We start from the raw sequence: 16,980 nt of genomic DNA on the forward strand, positions 1-16,980 counted from the left end.
GCAGGCCATTCGGACCATCTGGGCTGACCATTGTTCAGCTAGTCCCAATAACCTGCTCCCATTCCATAATGCTCCAGACCTCTCCCATCCACGTTTCTATCCAATTTATTCCGAAAACTCAAGATTGAGTCTGCACCCACCACATCAGATGGCAACTCGTTCCACACTCCCACCACTCTCTGAGTGATGAAGTTCCCCCTAATGCTCCCCTAAATCTTTCCCCTTTCACCCTCAACCCATGTCTTCTTGTATTTATCTCTCCTAATCTCAGTGGAAAGAGCCGACTCACATTTATTCTGTCAATATCCCTCATAATTTTCTAAACCTCTCTCACATCTCCCCTCATTCTTCTTCACTCCAAGGAATAAATGTCCTAACCTGTTTAACCTTTCCCTGTAACTCAACTCATGAAGACCAGGAAATATCCTAGTAAAATTTCTCTGCACTCTTTCAATCTTATTGATATCCTTCCTGTAGTTCGGTGACCAGAACTGCACACAATACTCCAAATTTGGCCTCACCAATGTCTTAAACAACATCATAACATCCCAACTCCTGAACTCAATACTTTGATTTATAAAGGCTAAGATACCAAAAGATTTCTTTACACCAGTGATACCACCTTCAGGGAATACTGTACCTGTATTCCCAGGTCTCTTTGCTCCTCCACACTCCCCTACCATTTACAGTGTACGTCCTTCCTTGATTTGCCTTTTCAAAATACATCACCTCACACTTGTCTGCATTAAACTCCATCATCCATTTTTTCCCTCCATTCTCCCAGCTGGTCCAGATTCTTCTGCAAGCTTTGAAAATCTTCTTTGCTGTCCACAACGCCTCCAATCTTAGTGTCATCTGCAAACTTGCTGATCCAATTTACCACATTATCATCCAGATCATTGATATAGACAACAAACAACAATGGTTCCAACACAGATCCCTGAGGCACACCACTAATTACAGGCCTCCAGTCTGAGAAGCAACCAACCCCTCTATGTATACCTAGTGTCTTAACCTTCTGACTAACCTCCCATGTGGGACCTTGTTGAAGGCCTTACTAAAGTCCATGTAGACAACATCCACAGCCTTTCCTTCACAAACTTTCTTGGTAACTTCCTCGATAAACTCTACAAGATTGGTTAAACATGACCTACCATGCATAAAGCCATGCAACTGTCCTTAATCAGCCCATGGCTGTCCAAATACCTATATATCCTATCTCTCAGAACTCCTTCCAGTAATTTACCTATTCCTGACATCAGGCTCACTGGCCTATAGTTATCTAGTTTACTCTTGGAGCCTTTCTTAAATAGTGAGACAACATCAGCTACTCTCCAATCCTCCCCTGTGACTAAGGACATTTTGAATACATCTGTCAAGCCCCTGCAATTTTGTCTCCCTCAAGGTCAGAGGGAATATCATATCGGGCCCAGGGGATTTATCTCCCTTTATTCTCTGTAAGGCAGCAATTACCTCCTCCTCCTTAATTTCCATGGGTTTCATGATACATCTATTTGCTTCCCTTCCTTCCTTATGATCTCTGCCAGTTACCTGAGTAAATACTGTTGCAAAAAAAAAACACTGTTTAAGGTCTCCCCCATTTTGTGAGGCTCCACACAGAGCTGACCACTCTGATCCTCGAGAGGACCAATTTTGTCCCTTGTTATGGATTTACCTTCACATTATCTGCCCAACCCCAACCAACCAATTTTCCCTTGCAACCGTGCCTGCCTGTCCCGCATCGGACTTGTCAGCCACCAACGAGCCTGCAGCAGACGTGGACATACCCCTCCATAAATCTTCGTCCGCGAAGCCAAGCCAAAGAAGAAAAGATCTGCCAAAGCCCCCTCGTGCCTTCTTTTTGCCTCCTGATTTCCTCCTTTAGTATTCTCTTACATTTTCTATACTCTACAAGTACCTCATTTGTTCCTTGTTTGCCTCTACCAGTTCTACACCTCTCTCTTCTTAATCCTATCACCAATATCCCTTGAAAACCAAGGTTCCCTATGCCTGGTAATTTTGCCTTTAATCCTGGTAGGAACATGCAAACTCTACACCCTCAAAATCTCACCTTTGAAGGCCTTCCACTTGCCGGACACGTCCTTGCCAGAAAACAGCTTATTCCAATTGACTTCCAAGATCCTTTCTCGTTTCCACAAAATGGGCTTTTTTCCAATTTAGAACCTCAGTTAGAGGGCCAGACCATCCTTATCCATAAGAAACTTGAAAATAGTGACATTATGGTCACTGGACCCAAAATGCTCACCTACACAGACTTCTGTCACTTGACTTGGCTTGTTCCCTAGTAGGAGATCAAGTATTGCATTCTCTCTCATTGGTACCTCTACATATTGATTTGGAAAACTTTCCTGTACATTTGACAAACTCCAAGCCATCCAGCCCTTTCACAGTATGGGAGTCCGAGTCAATTTGTGGAAAGTTAAAATCTCCGACTACCACAGCTTTCTGTTTCTTATAATGGTCTGCTGTCTCCCAACAGATTTGCTCCTCCAATTCTCTCAGACTATTGGGCAGTCTATAGTACAAGGCCATTAGCGTCCTCATGTAGCGGCGGCTACACTGCACCTGCAATAACACACGCAACCAGACGGGTTGAGCTCAATGAGCAGACTAGTTTATTGCAGGCTGCTAGGCTGCACTTGTACTCTCACCCTGGACCTAGCTGAGAATCGTGCTGGAGGGCGTTGACGTTACCCGGGTGTCACGTGGTCCCCAAGCGCGGGTTTCTGAGCCCCGAGCTGGAAGAAATGGAAACCCCCAACGGCGCCATTTTGGCCAGCTGCCCCGCCGCGGGGCCGGTTCGCCTGCCTTGTGGTGAGCTGCCACACTCACACCTTTCCCGTGCCTTAGCTCCACCCATATGGCTTCTAGGCAAGTTCACAGTGCTCCCCTGACTTCGCCCAGCTGTGATATTTTCCCTGACTAGCAATGCCACTCTTCCCCCCTTCATCCCTCCCTCTCTATCATGTCTGAAACATTGGAACATTGAGCTGCCAGTCCTGCCCCTCCTGTAACCAAGTCTCACTTATAGCAATAACATCATAATCCCACGAGCAAATCCACGCCCTAAGCTTATTTTACCGACAATACTCCTCGCATTGAAATATATATCTGAGATCATTTCTATCATGAACAAACCTGCTTTCTGACTTTACATGGCACTCCTCACATGACCCTTACAATCCTCCACCTCACTGTCTGCTCTATCACTCTTGTTCCCCTCCCTTTGCAAATCTAGTTTAAACTCCCTGGAGCAGTACTAGCAAACCTTCCCACAAGGATGCTAGACCCCTTCAGTTCAGGTGCAAACCGCCCCGACGGAACAGGTTCCACCTTCCCTGGAAGGGAGCCCAATGATCCAGAAACACAAAGTCCTGCACCATGTCATTAGCCACGTGTTCAGCTGCATTATCTTCCGATTTCTAGCCTCACCAGCACGTGACACGGGCACCAATCCTGAGATCTCCAGCCTGGAGGTCCTGTGCTTCAACTTTACATCTAACTCCCTAAACTCTCCTAGTAGGACCTCCTCACCCTTCCTACCCATGACATTGGTCCCTACATGGATCACATCTGGCTGCTCACCTTCCCTTCTCAGAATCGGGAGAACTCTGGCACCAAGGATGCAACAGGCCTCCCGAAATTCTTGATCTCTTCCACAGAACCTCCTATCTTACCCTCTAACTATTGAATCCCTTATCACTGCTGCACTCCTCTCCTCCCCTCCCCTTCTGAGCTGAGGGTCCAGTCTCAGTGCCAGAGACGTGACCACTACAACTTCTCTATTATTGATGGGAATGGCCACAGGGGTCCCCTGCTCCTTCTGCCTCTTCCCCTTGCCTCCCCTGACAGTCACCCAGCTGCCTGCCTCCCTAAAACTCTTATCACTGCCCCTGCCTCCCGAATGATCCAAAGTTCATCTAGCTGCAGGTCCAGTTCCCTAACTCAGTTTATCAGGAGCTGCAGCTGGATGCACCTCCTGCAGGTGTAGTCATCAGGAACAAATGTGTTTGTCTCTGACTTCCCACATCCTGCAGTCAGAACACTGGATGGCCCTAACAACAGCCTCTATTACCCAATTCCTCAGTTAAATGATTAAAGAAACTTGCCACTCTTTCCTTACTGGGAGCAAACTCCTCCTCAGTCACTACTCAACAAAGCCATTAGAGACAATGCCACCACGCCATGCCACGCCACGCCACACCACCCCCCTCCCCTCCCCTCCCTCTGAGACACCCCATCGCTGGCCGCTTTCACAGATGTCCCTCTTTTTATGTGTCCTTATCTATGATCTTAATTGCTCCCTGCCCTTAATCAATTAACTCAATTGCAGCCTCGTGACTCCAACTCAAAAAGAAGCAAGGTTCCTTATCTCTTCTAACCTCCCTCTCAGCTGTGCTGACGTCACGTGCCTGCGCAGTCCGCCTTCTGCTTTTCCAACAAAAAAATATAATAAATATGGCTACTCACAGCACTCACACATGGACCCTCCTTGCAGCCTTCTTACTCCAACTAGCAGAGGTATCCATGTTCCTTACCCCTGAGCTGTTCTGGGAGAGAACCAGCTGATGGTTAAGGAAGTAACCTGATTTCTGCTCCCTTTGTGAATCATGGAGTTTATCGACAATTCTACACTCCGTTCAAAGTTCCCCTTGAATGCCATGTCAAACTCTGGTCACTAGAACATAGTTTGGTAACCCAGGGTTTAGAGGTGATACAGAGAGCCCCAAAATTGGTCCTTGCTGTTTCAGCAATAACTTGGTTATATAATGACTTTGACACATGACCCAGATAGGATATTGTGGAACAGTGGTTTTCAATTTTTTTCTTTCCACTCACATACCACCTTAAGTATTCCCTATGCCATAGGTGCTCTGTGATTAGTAAGGGATTACTTGAGGTGGTATGTGGGTGGGACTCCCTGTTTCCAGCCATTACAATTCCTCTCCCCACTCTGACACAGACATGACAAGTCCTCAGCCTCCACTGTTGGCAGGGTGAGGCCAAAGACCAAATTTAGGACCAGCACATCATTTCCATGTGCGTAAAACCTGACAGCATGAACGTCAATTAGCCAGGGCATCAAGGTTAAGGGGAGGAGGCCTGAAAGGGAAAATGGATCAGCTCATGATTAAATGGTGGGGCAGATTTGATGGGCTGAATGGCCTATTTATGCACTTATGTCTTGTGTTCCAGTTTCAGGCAATCTTGACCCAGTTCCACTGCTTCCAGCTGTCCTTTACCAGTTCCAATTTCTTGAGCCCATTTCCAGGACTCATTTTTCTCTCAACCACCTTCCATGGCCACCTCTCCCTTCCACCATTGTTTATCCAGTATCTATCCCCTCAGCCCCGCCCCACCCTAGCATCGATGAAGGGTCCCGACCCAAAACGATGACCATCCATTTCTCTCCACGGACACTGCCTGACCTGCTGAGATCCTCCAGCTTCTCGCCGCTTGCTCAAGATTCCAGCATCTGCCTCACTTGCAGTTCCACAGGTGCAGAGGAGAAGTCAACCACCCGTTTCAATGAAAGTCACCTGTCGGAAACGTTAACTCTTTGTTGCCTTGGCTCCTGAGAGTTTCCAGCACTCGTTTCCAGAGCTGGACTTTGTTGGCTTTGAAGATGTTTGAGGCCAGACGTTATAACGAGAAGATAAGGTTGTTATACTGCGAGGATGAAATAGAGAAGACCTTCCAAACATGCATTTGCATTTAGGGTACTCTGAAGTTTATAAACAAATTTGCATATCTGATATATCCACGTGGGCCCCAGCCTCTGTAACGTTCTCATAGGAAAGTTCCATCATACGCTCAGTGACCGGCTCCAAATAAAACTGATCACAGTGTGAGTTAGGTCCTGTAAATAACCAGGAATGTGCATGGTAGAGACTCCTGTTCACAATACATTCAGGCTACCCTATTATGCTATCCTAGATGCGATTCATTGGATTATGTGACTGTATATATTTATAATAAAATAACATTATAATGAAAATAACAGTGAAAAGTATCATTTAAAAGAAATACTTTACAGGCAGTTATCTTGGACAACGGTAGTTCAACACAATTCAGTTAGTACCATAGTACACTGCAGAACAAATTAAACACGCTAGGCTGTAGATGCTGTGATTGTAGTAAACACACGAATGCTGGAGGAACTCAGCCGGTCTATTCAGCACCTATCGGAGACAAACATACCGACGTTTCGGGCCTGACCACCTTCTTCAAGGAAAAATCAGGAAAGGCAGAAGTGGGAAATCTCAGAAATCAAACAATGGGGGAGGAATCCAGACCAACAAAAGGTCTTAATTGCGACGAGGTAGAATTTACCATGTCTGTGCAAAACGAGATGGGGAAACAGAGGGTGGGAGGGATTTGTATAAACAAAAGACAGAGAAGGTATTAATGTCATCGGGTTGGAGGGGGTCCATTCGGAAGGTGAAGTGTTGTTCCTCCAATTTATGGGTGGTCTAAGTCTGGAGGTGCATTAGATCATGGACAAACATGTCAGCAAGGGAATGGGATGGAGAATCGAAATAGGTGGCCACTGGGTGATCCACGCTATTGTGGCGGAGCTGAACAAAGCGAATCTGGTGCTGCTGCTGTGGTCTCCTGTACATCAGAGAGACTCGATGCAGATTGGGTCCTCAGCTCTGTCCACCGCAATAGCGTGGATCTCCCAATGCCACCCATTTCAATTCTCCATCCCATTTACTTGCCAACATTTCTGTCCATTTCTCATGCTCTGCCAGTAAATTGGAGGAACAACACCTTATCTTCCGACTGACCCCCTCCAACTGGAGGGCATTAATATCAAATCACTGGCTTTTGTTAAAAAAAACCCTCCCACCCTCTGCTTCTCCATTTCCTTTCACACAGACGAAATAAATTCTACCTAGTCCCTCATCACGTCCAATTTTCTGATTTTCCCTTGAAGGCTTCAGGCAAGAAACATTGGCAATAGATCTTTGTCTCCTATGGACACTGAATAGACCAACTGAGTTCCTCCAGCATTTCAGTGTGTTTACTACAGGAAAGAAACAGTTCCTTTGTCCAATCTAGTCTATGCCAAACTAATTTTTTGCCTTGACCTATTGACCTGCAACAGGATAATAGCCCTCCACACCCCTCCCATCCATGTACCTGTTCAAATTCTTCTGAATGTTAAAATTGAGCCCGTAATCACCACTTCAGCTGGCAGCTCATTCCACGCCCCCACCACTCTGAGTGAAGAAGTTCTCCTTAAACATTTACACCCTTAACCCCTTGTCTCTATAGATATGCCTCATCATTTTAAATGCCTCGATCATCTCCCCTCATTCTCTGACAATGCAGGAAATAAAGTCCTATCCCAGAAGTCCAGGAACATCCTAGTAATTCTTCTCTGCACACTATCTTATTGATATCTTTCCTGTAGTTAGGTGACCAAAAGTGCACACAAAACTCCAAGTTTGGCCTCACTAATGTCTTATACAACTTTAACATAACATCCCAACTCCTGTACTCAATACTTTGATTTATGGAGATCAATATGTCAAAAGCTCTCTTTATAACCCTATCCACCTGTGATGACACTTTCATGGAATTATGTATCTGCTTTCCCAGGTCCCTGTTCTACCACTCTTCAGTGCCCGACCATTTACTGTGTACGTCCTTTCTTGGTTTGTTCTTCCAAAATGCAACACCTCACACTTGTCTGCATTAAATTCCATCGGCCATTGTTCAACCCATTTTTCCAGCTGGTCCAGATCCCTCTACAACCTTCCTCATTATCCACAACGCCTCCAATCTTAGTGTCATCTGTAAACTTGCAGATCCAATTGACCACAATATCATCCAGACTGTTGATATAGATGACAAACAACAATGGCCCCAGCACCAATCCCTGAGAAACACCACAAGTCACAGGCCTCCAGTCTGAGAAGCAATTATTCACCACTACTCTCTGGCTTCTCCCGTCCAGCTGTTGTCCAATCCAATATACTCCCTCATCCTGATACTGAATCTTCTTCTGAACCACGTGGGGCCTTGGTAAAGTCCATGTCGACAACATCCACAGCCTTTCATCAATTTTCCAGGTATCCTCCTCAAAAACTCCAAGATTGATTAAAAATAACCTACCAACGCACAAAGCCATGTTTACTCTCCATCATACATCACTGTTAATCCAAGTACTTATTTTTCCAATTTCATAGAAAAACTTACCTGGGTTAATTAACTAATTACCTGGGTTATTTTTTAAACTTTTCTTAAACAATAGAACAACATCAGCTGCCCTCCAATCCTCTAGCCCCTCACCCATGACTAAGCCATTTAAAGTACCTTTGCTAGGGCTCCAGCAATTTCTGCACCAGCCTTTCTCAAGGTCCGAGGAAATATCTTGTCACTTCCTGAGGATTTATCCACTTTTATTTGCCTAAAGAGAGCAGGCACTTCCTCCTCTGTAATCTGTATGGGAACCGTGATCTCACTACTGTTTTTTTTAAAAAAACTTTATTTAAAACTTTTAAAAACAACGTAAAATCAATAACAACAATTTTTTTATACAATATAGTAAAGCCCCCTCCCTCCCCCCGCCCCAGCCAGCCCCCTCAAGAGGAGCCAAAAAAAACATAAAAGATATACAATATTTTAAGATATTTCCAAACCCATATATTCTAAATAAGATGACCACATTTTAACAAAGAGTAATTATCATGTAAATTATATTATTTTCTCCATATAAATACAAGACCTCAATTCATTCTGCCAACGAGCTATATTAATCTCTACATTGTCTTTCCGAGTAATTGCTAAACATTTTCATGCCACAGATAACGCCAAACGTACAAATGCTATTTGAAACTTATCCAACCCCAAACCAGTCAAAGAAACCATATAAACTCAACAAGAAAATCTCTGGATCCAATGGTAATTTAATTTTAAATAATTTCTCCAAAACCAGCTTAACTTCTTCCTAAAATGGTTGTACCCTATCACAGGACCAAACTACATGCAAAAAAGTTCCAGTACTTAACCCACATCTAAAACAAAGATCCGAATGACTAAATCCGTATTTTTTCAATTTCTCAGGAGTCCAATATAACTGATGCAAAAAATTAGAATTAACCAAACCATATCTTAGTCAATTTAGTTCCCCCTTCATGACACATAACCTCCCAATCCTCTTGAGGTATAAGTTAAATCACTTTCCCATATATTTCTTGGATTGCCTGTTTAAAGGACATGTTCTTCATGGGCATCAACTGGAAACTAGTAAAAACACAGAAACGCTGGAGGAACTCAGCTGATCTTGTAGCATCTATAGGAGGTAAATACATATTGCCGATGTTTCGGGCCTGAGGCCTTCTTCAGGGTAACTCAAAATTAGCTGGAAACTTCCTTCAGGCTGTCAGGACTCAGAAGTTACAAGGACTGGATCACAGTTCTGACTGTATTTCGAAGAAATTTACTGCACAAAGCAACTCATGGTGGGAAATTTCTTCTAATGTTCTCAGTAAAATAAATAGCAATGTCAAGCAACGATAAGACCATTTACTTCATCAATAGTTTGACATTAAAATAAATAAATGCAACCCACGTATAAGTTCTCCAAACACCAAGGTACAGAAAAGTTTATTAGCCTTTTTATATATCACATATTACAGCAGTTTCAAAGAATCTAGTAGATTTCACCTGTATGTATCCACTCACCTTGAACTTTTCACCACAGGTGAAATGGCATCAATAGCAATGGTTTCAAACCAGGGTGGGTGTGCTTACAAAGACAAACATGAAAATCTGCAGACGCCATGATCGCAGAAAAAACAAAGATGCTGGAGGTCTCACAGTTTTTTATAGAAAGATACAAGTTTTTGAGCTGAGTTTCTCCAGCACTTTCATGTACTGAACTCGACCCTAGCATCTGCAGATTTTCTTGTTTAATTCCAAACAAACTGATGGAATTAAATACACACCCATAAATTTGAAACACACGATGCATCTCATGAGCTTAGCTCAATTGGTACCACTCTCTTTGGGTCAAAAACTTGTGGGACAGTCCAAGAGATGAGTTATACTGGACCATCACTCATCTCGACCAGTGGTTTAGGGACCATTGGAGGTTGGGAGGTTTGTGATAGTTGATTTGGCAAAAACAAATATCACTGATTATAAATTATAAATTTGGCAGACAAAAAAATGGAATATTCTCAAAACACTTCTCACCAAAATCACATTGCCAGCACCCACCCTCACCTCACCCCTACAAGTGGTCCACAGTCAGAAATATTTAAGGTGATCTGTACATGAACAAAGATTGAGAAACAGAGGACTAGAGCAGCCATTCTCAATGGGGGCCCTGGGAACATCAGCACATTTAAGCAAAACTCTTGTTTTCTTTTCAACTCATGCAATATAAATATTTTTCATGTTTTTTATGTAGTCAGTAGGAGAGAAGTTCGGAAGAAACCAAAACCTGACTGCTTCACAGGGAAGGAGGCCCATAAACCTTGAGCAGAGTCCTGGGTGGGGGATGCATAGCTGTGATAGTACAGATCTATCACCAATGTACATAGTGTATATAGTTACAGTATCTAGACTGTGCTTACAGCGATTGGCTGAGAGCTTAGCCACGTCTACTGTCTGGGCCTTAAAGGGTTGTGCCCCTAGCCAGGTCGGATCATTCCGGACTGGTCGGCCACCTGTGAAGAGCTCCTGTCTTTTGCTAATAAAAGCCTTGGTTTGGATCAACAAGTCTTTGGTTCTTTCGACGAGCTCTACAATAGCCAAAAAAACTGTTGAGAATGGTTCGACTAGATAACTGAGGCAATGTTGAAGGGACAACAACTTGAGGATCTATATGCTCGATGGATAGTTCAGACTTTGTGCAATTTCACCGTGGTGGCAGCCTGCCGATGCTGAAGACTCATCAGTAAACGTGTCAGCTGAGATAACAGCCCCTGAGACCCAGAATGAGGAAGGGTCTTACATTATGGATTATAATCCAACTAGAAGCAATGATACAAACTGGGCCAATATTCTCTGGATAATCCCTCCTCCCCCTGTTTGCTGGTGTGCCCTCCCTCTCTGATCCACCTATTACCTCCTGCCTGTGGGACTGTGCTTCCTTCCTGCCCCTCCCCTTTCTACCATTTTGTTTGCGATAACAAATATATTTTTGTATGCCAAGTTTCTTGTTTTTACTTCCATCAAGATGCTGCAGACTTTTGAGTTTTATCCTGATATTCTCTGGAGATTAGAAGAGTAAGGTACGTGGAGATTGGAAGAGTAAGGTACGTGAGATTGGAAGAGTAAGGTACGTGGAGATTGGAAGAGTAAGGTACGTGGAGATTGGAAGAGTAAGGTACGTGGAGATTAGAAGAGTAAGGTACGTGGAGATTGGAAGAGTAAGGTACGTGGAGATTGGAAGAGTAAGGTACGTGGAGATTGGAAGAGTAAGGTACGTGGAGATTGGAAGAGTAAGGTACGTGGAGATTGGAAGAGTAAGGTACGTGGAGATTGGAAGAGTAAGGTACGTGGAGATTGGAAGAGTAAGGTACGTGGAGATTGGAAGAGTAAGGTACGTGGAGAGTGGAAGAGTAAGGTACGTGGAGATTGGAAGAGTAAGGTACGTGGAGAGTGGAAGAGTAAGGTACGTGGAGATTGGAAGAGTAAGGTACGTGGAGATTGGAAGAGTAAGGTACGTGGAGATTGGAAGAGTAAGGTACGTGGAGATTGGAAGAGTAAGGTACGTGGAGATTGGAAGAGTAAGGTACGTGGAGATTAGAAGAGTAAGGTACGTGGAGATTAGAAGAGTAAGGTATGTGGAGAATATAGCAAATGAAACATGATGATACCATGTGTAGAAAACTCTTTGGGTAAACAGTGCATCAGGAAAATACGCCCCTACGAAGGTAATCACTGATTCAAGCCCAATATAAACTAAGTACAGTGAACAACAAAGTGCTGAAGGAACTCAGCAGGCCAGGCAGCATCTGTGGAGGCAAAGGATTAGCCAATGTTTTGGGATAAGACCCTGCAGCATCAGACTGAGAGTGAGGAGGGGAGATCATGCCTCCACCTCCATAGATGCTGAGTCCTTCAACAGTTTTGCCTTTTACTCCAGATTGCAGTATCTGCAGTGTCTGGTCTCTCTGTTGCACAATAAAATAGATTGTCCCTCTCAAGCATAAATAGCATTGCTAGAGGTTGAAAGACCAGGTTCAGTGATAATGTTCCCACTGACTGGGACGTCCAGATCACCGACCACAATCTCAAAATAAGGGGTTGACCATTCAGGACTGAAATCAGGAGAAATCCCTTGAAACAGAGAGTGGTGAATCTTTGGAACCTCCAAGAAGGTTTAGTCACTGAAAAATCCAATTTGGAGATTTGCAGATTTTTTAAAAAATAAGGTACCAAGTGGTTTTATCCTGCTTCAGATTTCTCATTGCCTGGACTAATTTATTACAAGGGCAAGGAGAGTTTGCATGGATCAATGAGACAAAGGATTATACATTCAAGTCTCACTTTGGTGTCTAGTCTGCAATAACTGGATGTCCACTGCTATACTGAGGATTATATTAAACCGAGACCCCATGTGGCATCTCAAATCTACTTAAAAGACCTTGCAGCTATTACTGAAGGCCAGGAGGTCACTATGGTCTGCCGAGTTAATATTTATCAAAAATCACTCAAAACATGATCCATTCCTTACCTTGCCAGTATTTGTGGGAGCCAGCTGGGAAATAACTGGCCTTCAAAACTATTCAACAGGGTCCGAGAGTTTGAGGTTCAGAAAGGGGTGCAAGTAACTGGGACAATTTTCACCAACAATGCCACTGTTATCCCTCGAGCTGTCCTTAGGACCCAGAGGATCACATATTCTTCTGAACCTGTCCAAAGTACAAACTTTACTATGAACCTTGGGATTCCTATTTTTAGTGAAAAACAATTGTTGACTGGGAACAGAATGGGCTTTCCAGGGGTACCAAAGGCAAGTAACACTAACAGTCCAGTGAATCCAAGAGGACTGTAGAAGCCTCTGCCTGCAAGTGGGTTCAAGACTATGGAGTCAAGCAATATGGAGTCCTCCTGGTTGAAGCTAAAGAACAGGACAATCCTCTGGCTTCTGAACTCTGAGAACATTCACACTCTAAAGTTCCCAGGCCAAGACACGGACGGATTTATTGAGTGGGCCAAACACCCTTTCCAGCGCTTAAACTTCAAGATAAGTCCCACCCAGCAGAGTAAATTAACACCTTTAGCCATTGTAAGGTAAAACATCATGAGATGGGAATGTGTAGGGAGTTACCCTGTACAGGGCAGTAACAAGAAGGGGAGGTGTCCTTGTACTCCTGTTAGGTAAAACATCATGAGATGGGAATGTACAGGGCTGTAACAAGATGTGAATGCATCCTTGTACTTACAAGATAAGAGAGACATTGATGGATTGAGAGGCAGGAAGCTAGCAGGGAAAGGATAGCAACAGTTTTAGTCATTGGACAAGTAATATGATGATGTTCTAAGCACATATCCAAGGGTATAAAATATCACCATTTTGCTGATAACGGCAGAATGCATTCTCCGACTAACCTGGTTGGTCGCAAGTGTTACAATCCGGTAATAAAGAACAAAGAACCCTGATTTCGACTCAGCCTGGTGTTTGTCTCACTCATTCATGAACAAAGCAGACCTAACACCATACACTTACCAATTCTGCAGGCACTAATTTGGAAAATTTATGCCCTTTCTATGTGTATTTTTACAATGGGATTATGCCTGGGAATTTATTTCCCAAATACTGCTCCCTGTCTCAATTACAGAGAAAAAGAATTTGTGTGAAATATGTATTCTTAACTTCTAATATTAAAATGTTTGTTTCTGGAATTAATCTGTCCCATCCCGAGTTTTTGGTTTACTTGTTAACCTCCATTAAATTTTTCATCTTTAATCTGTGCAGTGTTGTTTTTTCCCCAAAGAGCAACAGATCGAAAGGGTGGCACAGTCAACCCTGTAACAGCAGTAGCAATCTGGACCAGGTTCGAATCCCATGCTGTCTGTAAGGAGTTTGAACCTTCTCCCCGTGTCTGATGGGTTTCCTCCCACCATTTAAAAACATACAGGAGGGTTGTAGGTCAATTGGGTGTAATTGGGTGGCACGGGCTTGTGGGCCAAAATGGCCTGTTATTGTGCTTTATGTCTAAATTAAAAATATTATCAACTTTTAGTCACAGTAATTGAGTAGCACAGGTACAGTGGCAGATGTGGGGATGGAAAATAGTTTGGAATAGTTGGATAGAGCCAGGGAATATTTCATCCATTGCCCGTTCCAGTCCCCCTCCCAACATTCTAACTTATTGACATTCACAGAACTGAATCAATGAGTGGGCCAAGGAAAGGGGCTGACGGCAGGACAAACCTTGCCCCAATTCAGCCTGTCCCTCTAACTAGCATTTTGTTTTACGACAGCCTCTCTGCCAAATGATACCCAAGAGAGTAAAAGCAATGCCTCACAAGTGTGAAGGCCCAGCCAAAAAAAGACAAGCAGGAGGGGGGTCTGGTTCCAGTGGTGGAAATCCAGGTTTTAGTGTTTTTTTTCCCCCAGTGAGCTGTGATAGAGGTGGAAGCAGATTCAACAGGAACTTGCAAAAGGGAAGATAAAAATGTACCCATCCAAAAATATTTGGGAACCTGTCTGAATAGGAGGGGCTACTGGATATGGATACGGGCAGAATCTTTCTTCTTCTGACGTCTATGCGAAAGCACTTTCTAACAAAGTTACAGGAGAGTGACCAAGAGGGAAACAAGCCCAACAACGTTGAATAAACACACAGAAATACTGGAGGAACACAGCTGGTATCACAGCGTCCATGGGACGTAAAGATATATGAATCACTGACGTTTCAGGTCTCGGGGACCCGCTGAGTTCCTCCTGCATTTCTGTGTGCCTTTTACTATAATCACAGCGTCTGTAGTCTTCCGTGCGTCACTCCAACAATGCTGAGCTAGAGGTTCCCCTCCCCCATGCTGAGCTCAACTAACTCACCACCCACCAATGAAGGGCTGACTGGCTCCATCCAGATGGTTTAAAAGTGGACAGTGACTTAAGCTCCTTAGTTTCAGACATCACAGGAGCTTTGGTATTTAATCATAATTACATCCCTTTAGCAGAAAACACCCTAAATAGCTTCTCTGCAGTTTCTGGACCTTTTTTATATATTTCAACTTCTCTCTGAAGCCTCCCCTCTGAAGGATGAGCTTACAAACAGGAGTCCACATCAAGATCAAGGTCTATCTACATATTGAAATTAAACAACAGGTTTAAGAACTAATTTCAAACTCTGGAAAAAAAATCTATAACCTTTGTGAGGAGTAATGAGAAATTATAGGGATCTGGAGCCATCGTGCAATAGAATGTACTGAGCGCACTGTTGGCATGATGGTGAGATAACCTTGATTGGTTTCTGGTTGGACGATGCTTGGTGACACCTCCAGCCTTCAGTCCTTCTTGCTGCTGGATGGCTGCAGTTTCTCACTGCTCTTGTCTTTGGCCTCTGTGTCGGACGATGAATCAGGTGACTCATATTGCTGCTTCATCCACATTTCAGCGTAAGGACCTCCTTTAGCAAGCAACACTTCATGCCTGAAATAAACCAGGAAATAAATGATCAGGACGGAAAACTGAATGGGCACCTCAGGGCCGTGAGTTCAGCCTGCTCCTGTTCCCGCTACTGACCCACGACTGCATTGCCAGATCCAGCTCCAACGGGGTCATCAAGCTTGTAGAGGAAACCATATCATTGGCCACATCAGCGACGGCCATGAGTCGCACTGCAGAGAAGAGGTGGAAAATCTTGGGAAATGATGCGAGGGGAACAACCTGAGCCTCAACGTTGACAAGATGAAGGAGATGATCGTGGACTTCAGGAGGACCAGGAATGACCATCCTCCACTATACATCAACAATTCTGCAGTGGAGAGAGTGGAGACACCAGGTTCCTTGGAGTTCACTTAACTAGTGACCTATCGTGGACACTCAACATCTCCTCACTTGTCAGGAAGGCGCAACAGCGACTGCACTTGCTGAGAAGACTGAAGCGGGCAAGGCCACCGGCCACCATGATGTCAACTTACTACAGGAGCGTTATTGAAAGCGTCCTGGCCGGCTGCATCACAGTGTGGGTACGGTTGCTGCAGAGGAATGGATCAGAGGTCAATCCACAGGCCCATAAGAGTGGCAGAGAGGATCAATGGAGTCTCCCTCCCTGCCATTGATGTGATCTACCAGGATCTTTGAAGAGGGCATGCAAAATCATAGAGGACCCCTTGCACCCTGCACACAGCATCTTCCAGTTGCTCCTGTCGGCGAAGAGATCCAGGAGGATCAGAGCCAGGACCACCAGGCTGAGGAACAGCTTCTTCCCACGGGCAGTGAGAACGCTGAACGACCAAAGGAACTGCTCACACTGACCATCTGAGGCTCTCATATGTAAAAAACAATATTTATTTCTATATTTGTGAAAATGAAATACTTATCCTGTATATTATGGTTTGTCTGTATGTGTGTTATATCTGGTTGTGTGTCTGTGTGTTTTGCATTGAGAACCAGAGAACACTGCTTCCTCGGGTTGTAATTGTGCAATCAGATGAGAATAAACTTGATTTGGCTTACTGTTCATCCCTGAGTCACAAAGGGCTACGGAGTTATGACGCAGACCAGAAGCTTGAGGTTAATGCTCCAGTCAATACTGAAGGAGTCCTGCACCAAGACTACTCTCAATAGTATGTTGCTGTTCAAAGAATAGGATGCTGGACTTCATTAATCAGGGAATTAAGTTTAGGAGTCATGAAGTAATGTTGCAGCTCTACAAATCTCTGCTGAGACCCCACTTGGAGTATTGTGTTCAGTTCTGGGCCCCTCATTGCAGGAACGATGTGGAAGCTATGGAGAGGATGCAGAGATTGACCAGGATG

The 16,980-nt window shown here is 44.1% G+C and overlaps 1 protein-coding gene across 4 annotated transcripts in view; it reads right to left on the reverse strand.

The window, feature by feature from the left end:
• LOC138762296 (ATP-binding cassette sub-family B member 6-like) overlaps nucleotides 1–16,980 on the reverse strand; it is a 220,139-nt gene that overhangs the window by 5,340 nt on the left and 197,819 nt on the right. For 2 of the 4 annotated variants that reach the window (XM_069936027.1, XM_069936029.1), the window contains one exon: nucleotides 9,608–15,649. The exons of 1 other annotated variant lie outside the window; for it this stretch is intronic. In XM_069936027.1, coding sequence (XP_069792128.1) covers nucleotides 15,505–15,649 — 145 coding nt within the window. In that variant the 3' untranslated portion in view covers nucleotides 9,608–15,504. Of the gene's footprint in view, nucleotides 1–9,607; nucleotides 15,650–16,980 lie in introns of those variants that run through there. One more of the 4 variants, XM_069936028.1, reaches the window with a different exon arrangement.

Source organism: Narcine bancroftii, chromosome 4 (genome assembly GCF_036971445.1).
Source record: "Narcine bancroftii isolate sNarBan1 chromosome 4, sNarBan1.hap1, whole genome shotgun sequence".
Lineage (NCBI taxonomy): Eukaryota > Metazoa > Chordata > Chondrichthyes > Torpediniformes > Narcinidae > Narcine > Narcine bancroftii.